Here is a 22,085-nt window from a genome sequence, read left to right on the forward strand (position 1 = left end):
TTTCATACTTTACATACTTCTACTTCTTTGTTTTATATTTATACTTATGCAAAAATTTTTATCTTCACTTCTAGCTTGATAATGACCGAAGTTCGGTCGAAACGTCGCGCGCTTTTACCGTTAGTTTTTGATTCTGAGCTTATTACCTATTTAACAATTACATAAGTGAACTTTGTTATTATGCTGAAAGGTTAAATTAGTTAAACACCTGTTACTAGTAATTACACTATTCTTGAAACGTCGAGTGCTTTTCTTTCAGGTATGAAATTACGAGCCCGATTCAGTACACCCTCTCGACATTAGGCAGAAGATAGTGCAAAGCAACCTTAGCGTTTGACGCTATAGAATTCTAAGGTTTCCCATCCTTGGACTGTACATGATCTCTCATAGTAGAGAGATTGCCCAGGGAATGTCAGACAATTCGCTCCCAATGGCCGTTTTCACAGTAGAGGACGAACAAATCGTCTTATGGTGTGGCCGACTTATGCATGCGAATTTTAGGACGACCAATTCCGCTATTCTTGTCCGACGTAAATTCATAAAAGACTGACGCCAATGGACGGAATATTGCGCGTGAACACTGACCCTAAAAATTTAGTGGTTTGTGGCCGGGCGGCACTAGGCTTCAAAAAATTGCATCCAATTTCCGCAAAAAAAAAATGCAAACCCTACTTTTTGTTCGGTATCTTGACCGTGAACTAAAAAATCGGCCTGCCGAGAGGCAAGATACCGGCTCCTCTGAAGTTTGGTAGAGTTTGACAAAAAATTCGTCACAGTGGTATATATACCCTGTATTACCACTGCGCAAAATATGTACCGTATCACGGTATTCAGTCTCTTTTTGTGTTCTCAGATGCCGCGATCATTTTGGCGAGAGGAAATCGCGAAAGGGCAGGCGTGCATTTCTGCCAGTGAAACAAAGGGTAAACCAACCAATCGGACAACAGATTCGTTGAGAGAAAATTAATTTGATTGGTTGGAGAAATGTTTGACCAACCAGAGGCCGAATTTTCTGTAAAGTACAATTTTTAAAAGTACAAGAATCTATTGCAGAAGGATCTTGAAAGCGTGCGCTAAACTCGAACGTTCTTCGGAGTTCTGTTGATAATCTTGCTGTGATTTTATCTGAAAGATTATGGCGGAGAACCGCTTGCGAAACTTTAAGAACAAAGGAAAGGATTCAAGTGTAAGTTTGGATGCATGCATATACCTAGACTAGATTTTTAACTCATATATAAGCTCTGAATTAAAGCTCATGTTGGCGAAGGATAGAGTCGTAGTCAAGAAGATTGATTCCCTTGATTCAGGAAGAGTATTTTGACATGATTAAGCCGTTCTTGGTCTATTTTGACGCTTTAATGTACTCTTGGTTTAGACAAATGAAAGTTGCTTGATCTATGAAAGACAGAAGGGTCTTGAATAACGATTCAAACCCAATGTCAACCGTCATGTCTCGTGCTCGATTTCTTCTATTATTTAATTAAATACGATTTGTCGTTCTTATATGCTTGTCTTACCACATTGGATCGATAGGTCACGCTGATCGACAGACGAGTCCTTGTTTTTCATACTGTGTGAGTTTCCTGTCGACTACAGATCACAACCATACACTGTAGCCATTTGTTCCCTGATCAGTGGCGATTACTGGGAAAGATACATTATTTTAATGGTTTCTTAGATGCATAAAAAGTCCAAAAGTTTGTCCATGTGAATCAGCCAATGCTGTAAAATTTTATAATTACTTCTTTTTTTGCAGGAGCTGCGACGAAGGCGAACTGATGTCACAATCGAACTTAGAAAAGTAAGTCTTGCTCTTGTTTCGGTTTGGTTTATTGCATTCTATGGCCGGGAACATACTATATCAGACTTTCTTTAAATATGCAATTTATCAAAATTTTTAACTTTCTACTTTTTTGTGACTGGTCTAAAACGAGGCTATGAATTATAGGTTGGCAACTTATGTATATTTCGTCAAAAACACAACACAACAGTAAACTGAATGAAAGTTGTTTGGTGGAAGTTTGGGGTTTTTGATTTAGTATGCATGCAACCAAGATTGTGTTTTTTGTGGTCACAATATAAAAAGTTTGGATCACCAACAAACCACTTTCAACTACTACCAAATTTAATGTTTGTGTCATAAGGTCATTTAAAGATTAAACAGAGTACTGTTGTTATTAATGGACTAAATTCAGTCCGAAACAAAAGACAACATCTCGAGGCTCTGGAGAAAAAATGTAAGGATTTGTATGAGTTCATTCCCCAGAGCCTTGAGATGATGCCTTTTGTTTCGGACTGAATTTTAATCTATCGAAATTGGTCTATTGAAAACTCTTCAAGGTGGCAAAAATAAAAACATTGTATATTACAAAGAATTTTGGATTGTGTGGTAAAAATAACCTGTTGTATATGCATGCTATAAGAGGGGTGAAAAAAAGATGATGGGATGGTGTGCATTTTTACAAATTTATTGCCAGGCCCCTTAAAAGGTGTTTCCTTCTCGCCTTAGACAAAAAGAGATGACCAGATTCTGAAAAGACGCAACATTACTTCTGATCAGTCTGTTAGTCCATTAAAGGAGAACAATTCTCAACAGCCGGTAACGTTGTTTAAATGTTAGTGCTCTTGTTTGCTAAATTTGTGGCCAAGCGTTGTAGTTTTAGCTAAGATTGCACTTATTTATTGCTGTTTTTTTTTAACAGACTGTTACTCAGTTACCATTATCCACAATCGAACAGGTATCTTATCTTTAAAAAAATTGCTGTTTGATTAGTTTGATCTTTTGCTTTAAATAATCATGTTTTCATTGTCTGGTAATTTAATGTTATACAGTATCTCAAGTCAAATGATGACAAATTGATATTTGAAGCTGCACAGATTTCAAGGTAACTATTTAATGGCGGCTTTCATAAACTTCTGCTTTTAGCAAATGGATAAGATTTTTCTATCGTTAATATCACTCCTGGTAACAGCAAGTTGGTGGATGGTTAAAAAGTGGACAGGGAAAAAGAGCATCTTAATTTAAGTAACCACTCACAAGACCAAATGTAGTTCTTTGATCTGCTTGTCTAAGTGACTGAGGGAAGACAAAAAATAGTTTGTTAATTGAAAAAGGAATTTACAATTTTGCATGCTTATGAAAGATAAAATGAAGTAGAATGATGCTGTCATGAATGTAAGAACAAAGGGGTTTTCAGAAGTTGAAGAAAGCAGGACAAAGTATATTTATTTTTTGCTTGAAAATTACGGTATGATCTTTTCAATAGATCTTATAGCTCTTTAATTTGTTAATTTCACTGGTGACAGTTTACAGTGCAACCAGGAAAACTATGTCAGGAATGCTTATCGTTCTTAAGTGAATCATGTTAGAGGTCTTCAGGTGCCAAAAGCACAAATGGAATAACTGTTTTAGTACAGATATTCCTGAGGGTGCAACATGCTGAAAGCAACAATTCTTTGGAGTACCAGTGATCAGTGAAATGTCAAATAGATGCACTGCTCTTTTTCTTTATGAGTAGTCTCAGAGCTTAAACAACCAGATTCAGCTCAAATATTAAAAGCAATTTCTTGGCAAATCTAAAGCCAACACAATTCTTGTCACGCAAGCAACAGCAAATACTCTGCGGTTTAGCAAGTAGATTTCGATGTGTGAGTGGACAGAAATAACATTCCTGACACATTTCAGGTGTTCAGTTTTCCCAGTCGTACAGTCTGTAAAATTAATCATTTAATCCCAGAGGAAATACATTCTGCTAGCATTAAGAAGAAGTGTACAATATTTTTTTGACAAACCATTTCTATGTGGATTGAAGGTCGAGTGTCTACACTGTTAATTAAAAAAAGACAATATTTGATGTTCATCATCCAGGAAGATGCTATCAAAGCAGAGAAACCCTCCAATAAGGGAATTCATTGAGTGAGTATGACCGTACTGCTATCTGGTATTATTAGTTAATTAAAGGGGTGATTGGCTGGGAGTATCCAAGATCGGATCATTATATGCAGTTAAATGTAATTTAATGGAGTTAACAACAAAGAGTGACTGTGTTCCCTCAAGGGTCTGCTGAATTGTTTTGCACACACGCCAGTGCATTCGCCCATGTCAATGTTCCTTCGTGTCCAACAATGTTTTGTGAGGCACTTGCGCCAATGCATGCGGCATGGGTCTGTGCTTCCCTGCTTTTTGCGTTGTTTGTTCATGCACCTTTGTGGCTGCGCCAGTGCATGCGTGGAGCCAGCATTGGTAAGCCTGTGCAGTCAGCGGTCTTATGTTGTCCACATGTGTGTGGATCCCTCATGTTTGTTGTAGCGCCATTTTACGTGCAAGCATAGTTTCTGGGTTGTTCCCCCCCTACCCTCCCCTTTTTTCCACTGTATCTATAATACATCAGTGTGACGGGTGCCCTTCTTCCCTTTTTCATGGGAGCTCATGGCTGGGTTACCAGGATTTGCCAGCCATGGGAGTAGTCTCATCTAGGAGCTGGTTGCCAATAGTGGAAGCTCCTGGATGTCGGGGGCACTCAACCTCCATTCCGCGATGCTGTTGTTAATTTCTATTAAATTTATATTGATATAAATCCCTCCGACATTCCAATCCTATGTTATCAAGAGATACAGATTCTGCATTTTGCCGAAATTTTTGTCAAAATAAATAAAGCAAGAAAAATATATTTTGTTTCTCGTCATGAATTTTGTTTCAATTTGGAGATATGGAGTAAAATTGTGATGGGTTGACCACGATCCATTCCCTCGATCATTCACCATTTTCAGCGGTTTTTTACACATACATACTTTAACTAGAGTCCAGGCTCATTGCCGAAAAATGTGTAGAAACTGCTTATGAACTTTCATCTTGTGAATGAAATGGCGTGTTTTCTTCAATGTTCAGGAAAATAAGCGTTTCAAAGTAGTCAATCTCTTTGGCTTTTGTGTTCGTGAGGATGGTAAGCAGGTGCTTTATCATTAATATCAGGAATTTCTTCAGTTTTATGCGAATAATATCGTAATGATGCAGATTTTAGGGAATTATGCGGATCTGCATCACCGCATCCGGTCAGATTGGCCACAATTATTGTGGCTTGCACGTGCACATTTTCCCGCACCTTGTGTCGGCTACATGTAATCAATTGACTTTTCATTGGTTTACTGAATTGTCTCTGTCCTTTTTTGATTGGCCAAAGTAATTACTTTGGTTTTGGTTTTACAACACTCGATTGAAACTTGCTCTATGCAATTGATTGCTTGGATCCATCAGTGTTAAGCCCTTCCACACCTGAGAGTGAGACTTGCAGATTTTACTCGAACACCAGACAGTTAAATTACTCATCAGTTGGGGGCACTTAGGTGTGAATGGGTCAACAACATCTCGGTCCACGGAAAAGCTCTGACGGCCTTGTAGGCTTTGGCACATTATTTTGAGCATAATAGCATGGCAAAAGCATCGCGAATAATACCAGCATTTTAGCAAGATTGTTGTATCATTAAAAAGGAAAAATATGTCTAAAGTGATGAAATTCACGGAGTATGGATGGCTCAAATGATTTGTGTTTATTGTGTATGTATTGACGGAAGGTTCGGGCATTTTAGCAATTGGCCATAAATAGAGAATAATAGTAAAAAATAAAAGAATAATGTGCCAAAGCCTTCAAATAGATGAAGCCTGCAAACAGTTTCACAGCCTTTGGAATAAAATCAGAAGTTGCCAGCTGGGTTGGGTATAGTAACTTAAATTGCCATCAATATGTGTTCACACTTATCTTTTTTTCAGGTCGGGATTAGTCCCAAAATTTGTTGTCTTGTTGGACCGATCTGACAAGTGAGTACCGCTTTCAATTATCATGTCTTAAGTATTTCTTTAACCAACTTTGTTCAATTTCCCCCTTAAAATCACTTGAATGTATGATATCAAACAAGTACTGTGTTCTCCATCAATTACAGCCCTTCAATTCAGTTTGAGGCTGCTTGGGTCTTGACAAACATTGCATCAGGCTCATCAGATGAAACAAAGGTTGTTGTGGATTCAGGTATTACATCAATGCTTAGAATAATATTAAATATTGTAATTCTGCTGCAATCCACTTGGTTCGACTTTTGAAAGACATTATTTCCACTAATTTTGAAGATATTGATTTGTGCATGCTGCTTTTTAAATTTCCCCCCCCCTTTTTTGAAATTCCAGAAGTGAAGATGCCTATCAAATAATAAAAAAAAATTAATATTCCCCATTGTTGTCCCTATGGTCCGCTTTTCTTCTGGTCAGTGCCAAGAGCCCAGACTCTGGCCACAGCCAAAGCACAGACTTCTTGCTCCTCTTCTCATTCTCAGAAATTTGAAACAGTAATGGTTGCCAATGTTACAACATTATGCCATTACTGTGACTACACATATTTTTGGCTATGGCCCAACCTTGTACCCAGAGTCCTCAGTAGGTGAGTGCCCGCCGAGAGACTCTGGGATAATGGACTCCATTTTCCCAGAAAACTTGGGGTCTGGTCTTATTATGCATCCTCAAGTCAAAAGCAAAAACAGTAAACAGTCTAAAATAAAGGATTGACTCAAAATGGCGGGTTGAAAGTGTTTGAGAAACAGAAACTTTAGTCTTACACACCCTAAAAGAAAGTCAGTCTGGTTTCTTTTCAAGGAGAAAATTAATGTTCATTGGCTTGCTGTTAAGAGCAAGACAGTGAAAGATGAAATGTCTGACCCTTTCGGTAAGTGTATGTTTCAGCGTGTATTCCATCGTTTAGAATACCACTGCAAGTAACACATTCGACAATCTTTTGTGGAGACGGCACAAGAGTCCTTTTCTACTACCGGTACATTTTTATGTTTCCATACTTCTGAAAGGCTTTGACAAGGACTTCTTCCTCGGATTTCTCCCCAAGAGACTGATGTAATGTTTTCCCAAGATAGTTTTGCAACAGCAACAGTAATCAGTTTTTAGTGGTCATTTTATTTTTTGTGGATTATATATTTCTGAGGTGCTTTAAGTTAGGGGATGAAGATGGTAGGAAAAAGGAAACAGCACTGAAACTAGTTTTAGATTTCGAATCTCCCTCCAAAAAGAGGAAGTTGATTTTGGGGTTTGTGGTGTGGTGGTCCATTGTTATGCAAGCAACCTATCCAAAAAATTGTCCATTATCCCAGAGTCTCTCCGGGTGCTCACCTGCTGACCAAAAAGCCTGGGGACTCTGGGTATGAGATTGGCTTTGGCCAGGGTCTGTGTTCTTGCTGCTGACCATGAAAGAAAAGCGGGCTGTGGGGACAAGAGTGAAAAATACCCATAAAATTGTCTTGAATCGGTCTCGAGCTGCAGAATTCCAAAGGAGCACCTTTTCAGGAGAGTGTTTATAATAGCAATGAACTGTAATGTAACACCTTACTCGAGTCTTGTTAAGTGAAGTGGAACTGCAAATCACAGCCGATTATAGTGTGTGACAGTAATTATTGTAGCCTAACCATTTCATGTCATTGCATGAAGAAGTACTGTCAGTTTTTGAACAGAAGCCATTGCGTTGCATTGGTGTTGGATGTTATAGTTGTTGTCCAATGCTGAGTATTAATATTATTGCCAGTAACAGTGACAACAACGTAAAAGCCATCCCAGGCCAGGTCCCTTTCTCCAACATGAGAGATTTGCTACACTGTTTTTTTCTGACTATTTAAAGTGATTTTTGCAAGGTTTGAAGGTGAAAGACGTATCGGTGATTAATGCGTCTTGGTATCATTTTCTTTAAGATCTTTACAATCCTTTTTATTTTGAAGGTGCTGTGCCAAAATTGGTGAACTTGTTGATATCACCCCATGCTCAAGTATGTGAACAAGCTGTGTGGGCCCTTGGGAACATTGCAGGTAGATATAGGCTTAAGTTTATAAATAACGATATTTTTTCAGTTTTTGATTTAAGTTTTTGAGCTAGAGTTTGTTGCATTGAAGTTATCATGCACTTTGTGTGCAAGACCTTTCAAATTGGTGATTTAGCTTCACTTTGTGCATGACCTGAGGAACTTAACATCAGTTAAATACAAGTTTTCTGCCCACCCCATCTTGACCTCACATTGAAAGTGTAATCATGGTATCACCTTATATAATAATTTATTATGGTGACCTTATATTGAAAGCAAGCATTTTCATTTATTTTCTGTAGGTGATGGTCCTATGCTTAGAAATTTTGTAATAGCCTGTGGAGCTTTGTCCCCAATGCTTGGATTAATACAAACAGGAATGAATGTAAGTGTATCAGAAGTCACAGTGTTTCAAGTCTGAAGTACTGTGTCCCTCTTTTCACCTGTTCTTTTGTTTCTACTGGATGATCATTCAGGGCTCAGAAAAAAAATCCAGTCACAATTTTGTGACAAGGTACAAAAATTTAATAGCAAATTTGGATCGTGTACCTTATAGGGTACCTTGATCGATATTCAACCGACATTTGACAGACATGTCGACCAACTATCTACCAAGAGCAAACTGCTAGTCTACCAATAGAGACTCTTGACCCTCAGTCATTGAAATCCACCGATACATTACTGACATTTAACCGTCATATTATGGATGCTTCATCACCTTCCTATTGTCGACCGATAAATCGTCTGGAACTCAATCAACATATCAACTGATGTATCGGTCGATAAGTCAGTCTTTACTTGATCAACACTCAGCCAACACGCGACCGACATGTTGATGAGCTGACTGCTGGTTTACCAAGACCATCAACTCTCCCTTGACTGTCAACTAATACAGGACCAACATTTGACCGATATGGCACCAATACGTGACCAATAAGTACAGATAATTATGATCATGGTCAATACATCGTTCAACATCAATCATGGAAGTTTGATCTATTTTTCGGTTGGCTAGCGATCAATATAGTCAGTTGATATGTAGGTTGCATGTCAGTCGAATGTAGATTGAGTCTCAGCAGACATACTGATACATCGGCCGATACATGTATCTCGATAGAGGCACCCTATGAGATACATAATCCACAAATTTTAGTGCAAATTTGCTTCATTGTATTGTATTGCCAGCAGTTTAACAAAATACCTGTACTAGTCAGCAATTACTGGTCAATACTTGACAACAGACATTTACGTAAAAAAACCCTGCTGAAAATGGTGAATGATCAAGGGAATTGCATTGTGCAAATAACGATGCAGCTTAATTATGCTAAATTTGTTTATTTCTTTATTTATTTTTCCAAAGTGGTGCAAAGTGGCATACTACAAGTACTATAACTTTTTTATTTTGAACAAGTGAAGGTGGTAATTTTTAAGTCACAAAGGGAAAAAAATTGTTTGCAATTTTGAACCCTGTCATTGGAAAAAAATTAAATCATGGTGTTTGCACGTTATTCAGGACAACAAGAATATACTGGCAAATTTTAATAGCATAGAAATGATAGCCCAGTAACTGCATGTTCATGTATTAATTTCTTAACTCATCATAGCTGTAGTGCACTAATAGCTGCAGTCAGCAATGCCTGAATTTCAGTTTTGCCTAAATTCCATTAAGTCACTTTAGGCTCATGGCACATAAGATTAACTTTGCCTTTGCCTAGTGAAGGGCCTAATCCACAGTGAAATCCTCCACCTCAGAGTTGGAGCCCCAGGGAGAATCTTGGCAAATTTGATACTGTACCCTCTGCTGATCTCAAAAACCCAGGGTACAGGCTGCCCAGAAAATGCAGTGGCCATGACATCTTTTGTCCAGGTACTGAAAGATAGTAACCAAGTGACATTATCTGCAACCGCTGCTCAGACAACATTCTTGTTTCATGGGTACAAGAGAACCAGAAGCATGCAGCTTGCCAAGTTTGCAGAGAGAAGCTTGGGAACTTGTTTTGAACACAGGGATAAGATTGTATGAATGCTGTTAAACCATGAGTAAGGAAGGTCCTAGAGAGGAAACATCAAGTTGGTGAGCAGTGAATCAGGAACTGGGGCTGGCAGTGCCCTCAGAGCCAAGAACTGGAGCTCCTTCCAATAATATTAAAACGAGGCAAAGCATCAGCCATAGAATTTTCCGCGAAGAACTGATGAAGAAAGTAATCTTGAAAGAGGCAATGATCTGCAAGGTTGACCATGTGTGCCCTGCGCAACACAGCAGGGAGCGCCGCAACCCTAGTGCATAATAACACCACTGTCCAGCATAATGTCTTGGTTAATTTCATTGAGCTAGCATTTCCCCTTTTCCCTCTTATTACATCACACAAATGAACTAGGTTTTCATAACATTAATAATATTTATAATACTTACATTTTAGGTTCAGTTTCTTCGTAATGTGACATGGACCCTGTCTAACTTGTGCCGTAACAAAAATCCACCTCCCGAGAAGGATGCCGTCATACAGGTGAGATCAATTTGTGCTAAAAAAATTCAAAGGCATCTATGAGTGGCACTCTAAAGAAGGAACAGTTTTAATGGGACAAAACTTTTGAGTGGACAGAGATGATGTTAAAGGAATTAAATTTATTTTTATGATTTTTGTTTGATGTCATCATGCATGCACATGTACATGACTGCACATTCTTGTCTTGATGGCATTGAATGACCAAAGCAGGGGATACTGTAAAAGATGTTGTTTGTAATTTACATTTTTGTCACATGTACTTGCTGCAAGACATTACGTTTGTTACAAGGACTTTATTGATTTCAGATCTTGCCAGCTCTGGCCCATCTCATCAATCACCAAGATAAAGAGGTAAATAACCTCATTGAAGTCTATAAAGGCAGTTCAAGTATATCATAGTAATAGTCAGTTGTGATAAATATAATGAAAAATTCTCCATCTACTGTCATTGATTGTTAGGAAATAATGCCACTTTTATGCTAAAATTATGTACAAGTCAAACATGAACCTCACCTAACCCCTGTGAGTTTTCTTAAGCCCAGTGATAAATCTTATCTGCACATCACAGTTTCAACTGTTATTTTGAGGATTGAGATTTTTCCTGGTATGTCCACATCAGAAATCTTGTGGGGGATTCCTGAGTCCTCAATTGATGATCACTCACAGCTGTTATGTACCTCTGTCAACAAATAATATAATTTGCTCACAATATATTATAACTATAGTTACATGTAAGTTTACAATCACAACATTGCAAAACATTTTGTCGTTTTTGTCGACCTGTAATTATGTTTGGTATATTTTTCATTTTCTATTAGGTGCTTTCAGATACTTGTTGGGGTTTATCGTATTTGACTGATGGAACAAATGATAGAATACAGGTCAGTTCAATCTCTAGAGCTTGTGGATAACATTTCTGATTAAAACATGTTTTATAAAGTGTTCTTTTGGTCTGCATGGAATAATTATATATTTGCTACATGTACCGGTATATAATAATTATGTTATCAATGAATCTTTAGTTGAGAAGGGAATGAAAAATAATTAAAAATTTTATAACCCTACACCAGCCATATAGTTACAAGTACTGTTATAGTATATATGCACTTTTTGATCAAAATAATGGTCGTCTGGTTGTCCCAGGCCACCAGAAAGTTTACAAGGTGCCTATTTATGTTAATTCAGTAAAATGAAAAGCCTGGTTGCCCAAAGAAATAACAAGGGACAATGCAGCCAAAAAAATAGAAAATTAACATGACAAATGAAGCAGTAGGTACCAACTCACTCGTTGACCAGTTTTCTATTGTCAATGTCTGATAGCAGTGTGAAGTTAACAAAATTAATATTACTTTGCTGCAGCTGTGAGCATTTTCCTGTGTTTTGAATATCTGTGGTTTGTTAAAAGAATTTGTCAGATACATGTAGGCAATAGAGATTGAAGACTCCATTTTAAAAATGCTAAAAAAAAAACATAACAAAAAAAACATACAGTGTAGGTGCACACTTACTGGTAGAACTACGGGATACTCAAGCTCCAATGCCATAAATCAGGGTAACCAGATTTATGGGTTTAGTTGCTTGGCCTTTGAAAAAGGGACAACATGGAATTTTTACATTTCGAGCACTGCATATGGTGGAATGCAGCAAGTTGTGTGTGTGTGGTTGTTTACTTTGACTTGGAAACCTGTCAGGAACCTTTGAATGGAAAAAGGCCAACGCTGGGGAAGGAGCGGGAGTAATTAGGCTGCCAGTAGCCTCTTTTTGTTAAATGTATTAATTTATTCCATACCAAAATTAACTTAATGCAATAAACATATTTTTATTTTATTTTTTTGCATTACCAGCTTTACAGTAAAACCGGTTGTTTATTTTTGTGCCACTTTGCAATTTTGTGACGCAAAGTTGGTGTTTTGATTGGCAGTTTGCTCCGAGGGAGTTGCAAGTTAAAATTTCAACTTGCTGCCAGCTGTTTATGTTCCAATACAGAGTCAGGTATTTGGACCTGTTCAGAACAACCTTGATCTCCTTTTTTTTTTTGGGTTCGCGAAGCTGTTCAAACATGTAAATTAATTTTTAAATGACAAATCCACAATGTATCGCTGGCGTGATTGTTTGCAAACCTTGAATTATTGCAAGTTCTGTGAAAAATGTTCGTGTTGTCTCAAATAATGTAATTTATTATGCCTTCATCGACCTAAAACAAATCTCACAAGAATTAAATTCAGGACTTTAAGGGGGTTGAAATGTCAATTCAGCAACACGATTTCTTAGCATTAAGTGCAACTGGTTTTTCACGAAAAATCTTTGGTGAAAGTCCATAGAACAACATCTCCATTCACCATTACTGTATTCCATTTGTAAACGTTCTTTGAACAAATTAATCATTTCAAATCTATTTGAAGGGCCTTCCAAAATATTAAAGTTACCGGGTATCAATTCCAAACTCACTATGGAGAAGGTTCACAATGTAATGACAGTTTGAGGCATACCATCGGGCTTCAACTGTGCGTATGTTGGGAAATTTAAACCCTAACTTGCTTGGAGCAAAGTGCCAATCAAAAAAGCAATATTGCATGACAATATTGCAAAGTGGTGTGCAAACGAACAACCAGTTTCACTGTAAACGTTGCCATTAGGAAATCTAGAGAGAGTGAAATATTGATGTTGCAGTAATGAATTCTCAAGAGTGTTTCACATGTAATTTTCTTGTAATCTAGAACTTCCTGCACAAAGGCAATAAATACTATGATTTACTGTTATGTTGAGTGAGGTACCTGCAAAGTTTGATGATAAGGTTTTGACTTTCAAGTTACCATATGTAAATTTAAAGGGCAACCTTTGCTTTTTCCCAAGTTAACTGCCCCGCTTAAGTGGAAGGTGGGTGCCTGGGATACCCAGGGGCTTCCACTGTGGCCAGCCAGCCCCTAGATAGAATACTGCCCCCAAAATGTGTTCACTACTGTGATGTAATGGGTTACCATGGCAACATGAAAGCTCTCCAAAAACACCCTACATTTCAACTTTGCTTGTAAAGATGAAATATAGGGTGTTTTTGGAGAGCTTTCGTGTTGCCATGTTATGTCACAGTAGTGGGCATATTTTGTTAAGCAATAATTGGTGTTTCATATTGTACCATAACATTGCTGTTATATAATACAGTGTACACCCATCTAATAAGGTCACGTAAAAGTGATGAAACTGGTTCCAGCCATATTACTATGATTTTCATAGTCAATCTTGCCTTCAAGTGCCAAACTGCGTTTTGGCTTCCATCAACCAAATTTCCGAACATAGCTGGGAAGATTTACTCCACCTCAGAAAAGTAAATCAGAGTTTTTGTTTAGTTCACAGCTCAAACACCATTATGATGTTTTTAGAAATTCTTCAGTAATAAGATTTGTACAGATTCCATCGCTTTCAATCGGCATTGAGTTTGAATATACAAAATGTAGTCACACATAAGTTGATTTCGCAATCTGTGCTTGGCGTTGGAAGTTTGATTGATGGAAGCCAAAATGTAGTTTGGCCATTGGCACTTGTGGATGAATTCCACTATATTACATTTCCAGTGTACTTTCCTGTTGTAATTAGAAACCAGATTTCTGAAAGCTGTTAATCTGTGTTGTCAAGAAAACAATATTTTATCTTTTTTTTAGCTTGTTATTGATTCAGGAATCCTTCCTTCACTGGTTAACTTGTTAGGCCATCCTGAAGTTAATGTTGTGGTAAGGCCGGGCTGTTATTAAATTTTAATTGACAAATGGTTTTGAATGTTGTGCAATATGGTATCAGTAGAATGTATACTAGGTGTTATTTTAAAATATTGTCGATAATAATAACATTAATGACAATTATAATTTACAGTGCATTTCACAAAACTTTTGACAGGCGATTTGCGAAGTTCGTTGCAAATTTCATAAGTTCGCTTCGAACGTGGGAATTTCAATACGTAACTGTCAATCAAATGGCAAACTTTAAAACGAACTTGGGAATTTCAAGCCGAACTTCATGGGAATGTGGCGAAGTAATTTCACCATTGCTCTCGGTTGTTGTTTTGAAATGAGTGCCTTCACCGTGCAAGGAAAGGCAATTCCAAGTTTTGTTCGGCAGAAATTATTGAAAGCTGGTTAGAATCGAAAGGACCATCTCAAATAGGACAGGAAATGAGACTTCCCAAAAAAGCATTGCCAAAATTGTTGATATTTTCGTTCGCAGGGGAATATCGAAGACAACAAATGAAGAAATATCCCTCGGTCAGCGCGTGCTGAATGATGTGAATAATTATATGGAGTGTTGTAAAACTACATGTACCACCCCAGCAATCCAAAACAAACTGGTAAAGAATAACGTTCCAATGTTTGCCCGAAAATGTCGCGTCACCTGCATGCATCCGCAGCGTAACGCAACAACTTGGTTTATATTCTTTCAAGAAATTCAATGTTATTCCACAGGAATTACTGACTCTTGAAAATGAAAATATACTTTACCAGTATTTAGCAGCTTGCGCAGAGAACTCAGTTTTGTGGTGAGTGTTCAATATTCCCACGGAGTTCGGCGCGAAATTCCCAAGTTCGTTTTGCAGTTCGCCATTTGATTGACAGTTACGTAATGAAATTCTCAAGTTCGAAGCGAACTTATGAAATTCACAACGAACTTCGCAAATCGCCTGTCAAAAGTTTTGTGAAATGCACTGTAAAAGTAAATACACCACTGTGGAAGTTATGTGGCAAAGTTCCCTTGTTGTCAAGTGCTACTTGCTTTGTTTCCAAGATTATCTTGTAGGACCTTGACATCATGACCGAAAATCTACAAATGGTAATAGTTAAATCAAATTGGTGACTGTTACTAGTAAAATGATGTCAAAACCAGAAACGTTACCCTTGGAAACCAAGTTCCCCTTGACAACATGGTACATGTAACTTCAATGTGGAAACTTTGTCACCAAACATCCCTAGTGGCGTACTCAACTGACAAGCTTAGTAAGTATCGGATGACTCATTGGTTTGGTGTTGATGTGTTGACCAAGGCAGGAGCCGACACATTGGTTGGCGTTTTGCAGGGATTGGATTCGTTCCTATAACCCATTTCAGGTGAAGTACTTTTGACCTTTTAGAAACATTATCTATGTAAGATCTGTTATGGTAAGTGTAATTTATCCGTAATCCAGTGAGTTTATATTTGTTATTTCAGACACCCACATTAAGAGCTGTTGGAAACATTGTAACAGGCACAGATGAACAGACACAAGTAAGCTGGAAAATTGGATTATACCATGTACTTGACAACTTTATTTAAATTATAAAGAAATATAATACAACAGTCAAGTATTACTTAAATCTTTGACATTGATTTGTTGTTCATTTCAGTTAGTGATACAGTGCAATGCACTGTTTTACTTCAAAAATCTTCTTATGCACAGTAAAGCAAGTATTGTGAAGGTGAAGGGAACATTTTGTGAACTGCTGTTGTTAATTTGTAAAATTTGTTATTTTATTCAGACTCTATTCCTCATGTGAAGTTGCATCAGTGTATACATCAAATACTACTCAACTATTTCATTTGCAGGAGGCGACATGGGCAATATCAAATGTCACAGCAGGTCCAAAAGAACAAATCCAGGTAAGAAACATGGAAAGATACGTGGCTTTGCTTTGAGAGCAAAAGAGTTAATCAAGAAGAGCCCTAAATTTCTCATTGCTTTAAAGTATTGAATCATGCCAAAAATACTTTATTCTAAGGGGGCTTCTGTTATATGATTAGCAATCCTATAATTTACTTTATTTTAATTTCAATTTGTACCAAAAATAAGCCATTTCCGAGTTGCTGTTTGCCTCGGTTTTTCGAAGTGAGTCTTGGTGCTCAACTATTGTAAGGGAAACGAGTTTGATTTGCATAAGAATATGCAACTCATTTCCATTTGAATGGTTGTGCACCAGGGCTCGCTATGAAACTGAGGCATGCAGCAACTTGGAAATGGGCTAGTGGCATCACTGACATTTTGACTACATTAAGTCAAAATGCTTTGCTTTTCCTCCCCTTCTTATGTTCACCTGCCTGGCATACAGCCCCTCTCCACCAATAATCATTGTACTGTGTACTAAAGCAAAAATTCTAAATTTTTCACTATAATGTTAATTGTTACAGGCTGTAATAAATGCTGGCTTGGTTCCCATGATCGTTAATGTTTTAAAGGTATGGCATTATCACATATTTTAAATTCTACATTAAGCTGACATTACCAGTCTAGAATACAACATAGATTGCTTATTTTCCTCAACAAATTATGCATATTTCAGGGGGGTGCCAAAGCAGATTTCAAAAGCCAGAAGGAGGCGGTGTGGGCCATTACAAACTTCACTTCAGGAAGCACTGTAGATCAGGTATAAAAGCCAAGTTCACAATAAGGATGAACTGCATCCATTCTACATGAGATTGCATGCATTACAATCTGTGAAAAACAGTGACCCTCTTGAATTTTACCCAAAATCACCATTTTATCCAGTTGTCTGACAATATTAAAAAAATGTCCATTATTAATTATTATTGTTGCTTTATAAAAGGGGTAGTTTTCCAGCAGTCAGATTGTGCATTGAAGGATGCCTGTGGAAAAACCAGTGATGCGCAAACCTCTCATTTACATGTGACTTGTGGTTTATAAATAAATATACTTTATACACCTTTCTTCTACTTGCAAATTTAGAGAGAACACTGGTGGCCCCTTCTTAGTGTATATCAGAACATCAATAATTTTAAATCTTTGCTTGTTAGAGTGTGGTGGGACATGTTTGCAAATACACATTACTTCTTTTAAGTGTCTGTACTGTAAGTGCTACCCAAAAAAAAAATCAATTCTTTTTTAATATTTTGCCGAAAAAAATGAATTCAAGAACTTGTTTTGGCTTTCAAATTTCCTGGGTGCTGCCATCTCGAATAATAATTATTGTGATGTGTCATGGTTGCCGTGTTGTTCCAGAACAACCGCTCTTTGTGTCAGAACAATAGCCTAAGGGCAACCATGAAACGTCACAAATATTCAAGATGGCGGCCGGGAAATTTGAAAGCCAAAACAAGCGTTTTTGAAATTCATTTTTTATCAAATACAGTTATTTTTGTTGTTTTAGTGGAGGTTCTCTTTAAATGCAGGTCTCAAGTTATCAATGTCACTTCAATATGTACCTTTGAATGGTGGTTAAACAGCAACAAATTTGTTAGATAATAATACAATTCAATAATTAATTGGCCCAAAATTAGAATTACATTGTGAGACTTTAAATAAGATTGGATTTTACGTTTATTGCATTGTATTCCTAAGAGTTAAAATTTTTGCTTTGTTAATTTTTTTAAGATTAACTTTCTTGTTGACTGTGGTGTCATTGAGCCAATGTGCAAGCTTTTGGAAGCCAAGGATGCCAAGGTTATTCTGGTTCTGGTTCTCCCATGGTTGAAGTAAGTTTTTAAAAGGTTTCCCTTTTCGAATCCTTGGGAATCAAAGGCCCTGATGTACAAAAAAGCATCGCTGATTTCCATGGCTACAAGACCTACTGCATTGTCATCAGAGGGGTTACCAGGACATAATTTCCTTACCTTTTTGTGGAAAACTCCCTTTGTGTAGTCACTTTTACAGGATTTAATCAGTTTAGGATAAAACTATAAAGCTAGGACCCGGGATATGCAGTCCTCTTTGATAACACATCTTACACTGAAAAAAATTACTTAAAAATAATGGAAAACATTGGCCTTAAAAGATAAAAACTGGTTCTGTCATCTTTAAGAGTTTTACAATATTTGACTGGTACTGTTTTATTCCTGTTTTAAAGCATAACATTTTAAACAGAAGGAATAATTTATTTTCCTCTGGAATCCTACTTTTTGGATGTACAAAATTCAGTAAACAGTATTCAGTATTACAGTTCGTGTCTGTAAAGTTGGGTTCATTGGATTTAAGATATGTTTTCTTTCAGACTGTTCTTGTTCTTCTGGACGGATTTAACCACATCCTCCTGGTAAGCTAAAAATGATTATACTTTTCTCACACCCCTTTCCAGCTTGAAGTTAAAAATAGATAGTTAGTTTTAGAGCTTGTTTCCCGTAATGTACCATTCATCCATTTAACCACACTGTTACTTTCTGGCCTCGGTTGTTCAAAAGGTAGACAACACTATCCACCGGATGAACACTAGCAAAACCAATTGAGTTATTCAGTGGATAGCGATTTATGCACTGGATAGCGCTATCCACCCTTCGAACAACTGGGACCTGGATGGTAAGTTGTTGTTCTGGTTTTCCGTATGTGGAACACTGGGCACTCCTCTCTTTAAAGAGCTGTGCCTGTCTTGAAGGAAAGGGATTTTTAACTCAGTAAACATCAACAGATGCTACGTCACATTACGATAACTGGTTGCTACTTTTGCAAATTTTGGGGGCTCCTAAAGGAGCCGTTGGTGAAAGCCTGTTGAACTGCTTTCATTAGCAGGTCTTTTTACCAGGCGACTTTTGAAGACATGAAGGTTATAATATCAACTTTATTCATTCAATACAATGAAAGGAGAGATACCAGAGGTTATCCCTATATGAAGGTATCCCCGGATGTTACCGATCTAGAGTCGATTTTGATGAGGGAGGAAAACCGAAGAACCCGGAGAAAAACCCTCTGAGTCACATTGAGATCGACTGAAACTCGAGGCCAGAGTTGAACCTGGGTCACAGAGGTGGGAGGTGCGGTTGATAACCACTAAGCCATCCTGACTCCTAGACAAGGAATCTCCATTCCACCATAGAGCTTTCGGCAGCGTTGCAGATGGAAATACAAAGATCCAGACTTTAAGCTCTAAATCGGGATTTCCCAATCGAATGCACCCTTAGTCAATGCTGATTGGTTTCTTTAAATATGGGGCGAACGGCCGGTGAATGGAAATAGTTTTTCGTTTCAGCAGACATTCGTGGGGGAGGAACGCGTGACGCGTTCACTGAATCCGTATCAAGAATTAATCTGAAACTCTAAAAAACAACGAAACCTTCGAGTTTGTAAAACATGTTTCGACAGAATTTTCTGCCATCCTCAGTTAGTAGAATGCAAAGCGATGGAAGCTGAATTTATAATAAATAGAAAATGCTAATGTGAAAAATAGTAGCAACGGAATGAAGTCTACCCTATAGCGTGAAAATGTGGAAATCTAAAGGATAGTAAGGTTGACATTGTGCAATTGTTGATTCAAAGAGGGTTGTTCTCTCTGAATATGAATAGCCTCTTGTCTTGAGTTGAAAACTGATGGAGGCGTGATCTAAAACACGAGGCGTGACAATGTTTAGAATTCTGCAGATGTTTGAAAATGTGAGGCCCTATCACGGGTTAAATGCTCCTTCACGCCCGTGGAAAAATGCCGGACCGTTTCGCCGACGTAACAGGCATTACACCACCGTTTCCTGTAATGCCTATTACGTCGCCGAAATAGGATATTTTGTCGCTGTAGCAGTTGTGCTAGATTCTTGTTGAGCTACATGAATTGTTCAGAATCATGATGTCATCTCGTCTGTTGAGCACCTTGGGGATGCTGGAGATGATCTAACTGATTTCTTCGTCAAGAGATGGTGGCTGTTGAGAAATGTTGATAATATGTGTAACATACTCAGTGCATTTTTTATTTGCCAACAGAGTGCTAGTAAAATCAATGGTCCCATGATGGAAAAAGTTAGCAAACAAATGGAAGAGCACGAAGGTAGTTTATGCAGCTGATTGCAGCGGCTAAAGCAGCAGCATTGCTCCAAATTCAACGTCCTGTTTCACTTCTAGTAAGACATGGAATACGTCCAATCTTATCATTCTCTTATGCTAACATTGCTTTTGTATTCTAATGGTTTGCAGGATTGGATCTCATTGAAAAGTTACAAACCCATGAGAACACTGAGGTGTATAATAAAGCCTTGGCAATAATTGACAGATATTTTTCTGAGGAGCAGGTAAATGGCACTTGTAGCGTTCAGACAAGTAACTCTGTATCAGAATTGACATGTCAAATTGGTTTCCTCTCTGACGCTAAAGTTCTGAAATTACTTCATTCAGAGGCCGATTTCTGTTAATTCATGCATTGCTCCCCATCATTCCAATTTAAGGGAAATACGTGTTAAGGTGCAAAGAAAGCTATGTACCTTCGCAGAAGCAGATGACCTTAAAGCGTGTAACTTGCAACTCCTTTCCTTGGAACAAAGCTGGGGATTTTAGGACCCAAATATGGACAAAAATAAGATCGAAGGCCGGTGCACGCGCGGGGTAATGCACGAGCTACGTTACATACAAATAAGGAAATTTTTAAACTCAAAAAACCCCAGCTCTGAACCAGATTGAAACGCTTCAAGGTCATGACCTTCTGACCTTCGTTATGGTACCTTTCAATGGTTCGTTAATCGTGACCAGAAAATAATTAGCAACTATTCACTAAAGTGGAGGTGGCTAGTGGTGGATATTTACCGAACCACTAAAACAGTGAGATAATATAGCACAAAAAGATCATTTTTAACTCGTTTATTTTTGCAAAGATTAGAACATTTTCGGGCCCAAATTCCGAGCGAATTACTCGGAGGAACTCGGAGGTGAATAGCGATGGATATCCGGAGTTTGAGTAGCCAATCAGCGCGCGCGTTCAACGCTATCCACTGATTTAGTATATACTAAGAGCAAATAAGTTTTAACTCCATGAAATGGATGAATGACCGTTATTGCCGTGTATTGTTGTTTTAGGATTCTGATGTTGAAGTTGCTCCTCAAGCTACAAACAAAGCTTTTCAGTTTGGTGCACCACAGGATGTGCCTCTGGAAGGATTCTATTTCTGAAGAACAGGCTCACCACCTCCATTTTGTACATAATCAAAATTTTTGTAGGAAATTTAAAGAATTATAAAACTTTCGAATACTTTATTAGGAATTCTTCAACTTGCCTTGTTAGTTAAAATATTGCTTGAATCATATTGAAGCCTTCTGGAAACTAGCAGTACTTCGGTCTGTAAATAGTTAAAATGAAGAATGTTTAGGTAGGCCAAGGAAGCTTATTGCAAATAAAATCAATCTATATAAGTTCGATGCATCATCAGTTATGCGACGTGAAAGAATCCGCCGATAAATATGAAATTAAGGCAGTTTGCGAACTTCTTATTGCAAAAGATGGAATATAATCTCTTGACTTAGGTTGTGGGTTGAGGTAGATTGATTGAAACACATCTCGAAGAGTAAAGTCCACCGTAAACAAGCATTAACGCAAGCGCTCCCAGATACTCCGTTAACTCGCCTTCCCCCTCTCAATAATGCAGGAAGCGTGAACGTTCACATGCATCGACGTGAGACGGCACGGTGCCTTATCTTGTGGAATAAGAGAAATGATGTCGTTGGGTATTTTGAGATAAAAGCGCGCGGTGTGTGGAAATGTCTGGATTGGCCGATGAGTCATCTGTGGCATTCATGAGTTTATTCGTTTTCCTCACATCACGACCCCTATGTGGAAGCCTTTGATTGAAAATAAAGAACTCTAGGAAAAAAAGACGTAAATTCAAAGAGTAAACAGCAAAACACATCGTTACTTGGAAAGGAACAGTCCAGGGCAATAAAAGGAATATGATAAATTTTGCTGTTCCTGTGCAATATTTTCCTTGGGTTCTTCGTTTTCCACGAACTTGACATACTCTTCTACGCCAAGTGAGGGCGAGCGTGAGAATGAGGAGCTTTGCATCGCAGGGGAGTGAAACA

General features: G+C 37.9%; 1 protein-coding gene across 1 annotated transcript; it reads left to right on the forward strand.

Annotated features, from left to right (window-relative positions):
- The first annotated feature begins 1,002 nt into the window (after positions 1-1,002).
- Positions 1,003-21,419, forward strand: LOC138021390 (importin subunit alpha-1-like). Its single transcript, XM_068868253.1, has 24 exons — positions 1,003-1,186; positions 1,757-1,801; positions 2,510-2,599; positions 2,703-2,738; positions 2,833-2,885; positions 3,869-3,916; positions 5,768-5,815; positions 5,938-6,023; positions 7,765-7,851; positions 8,147-8,229; positions 10,265-10,351; positions 10,658-10,702; positions 11,170-11,232; positions 14,008-14,076; positions 15,542-15,598; positions 15,718-15,789; positions 15,917-15,970; positions 16,496-16,543; positions 16,648-16,731; positions 17,697-17,765; positions 18,313-18,354; positions 20,004-20,067; positions 20,214-20,308; positions 21,087-21,419. The coding sequence occupies exons 1-24, from the start codon at positions 1,136-1,138 to the stop codon at positions 21,177-21,179; spliced, it is 1,569 nt and encodes a 522-aa protein (XP_068724354.1). The 5' UTR covers positions 1,003-1,135; the 3' UTR covers positions 21,180-21,419.
- Positions 21,420-22,085: the final 666 nt, after the last annotated feature.

This window comes from Montipora capricornis, chromosome 10 (assembly GCF_036669925.1).
Source record: "Montipora capricornis isolate CH-2021 chromosome 10, ASM3666992v2, whole genome shotgun sequence".
NCBI lineage: Eukaryota > Metazoa > Cnidaria > Anthozoa > Scleractinia > Acroporidae > Montipora > Montipora capricornis.

Coding starts and splice junctions, on each gene's coding strand:
- LOC138021390 (XM_068868253.1), top strand. CDS start 1,136: ATGGCGGAGAACCGCTTGCGAAACTTTAAGAACAAAGGAAAGGATTCA. Junction 8,230..10,264: donor TAATACAAACAGGAATGAAT/GTAAGTGTATCA, acceptor CTTACATTTTAG/GTTCAGTTTCTTCGTAATGT. Junction 15,971..16,495: donor GTCCAAAAGAACAAATCCAG/GTAAGAAACATG, acceptor TAATTGTTACAG/GCTGTAATAAATGCTGGCTT.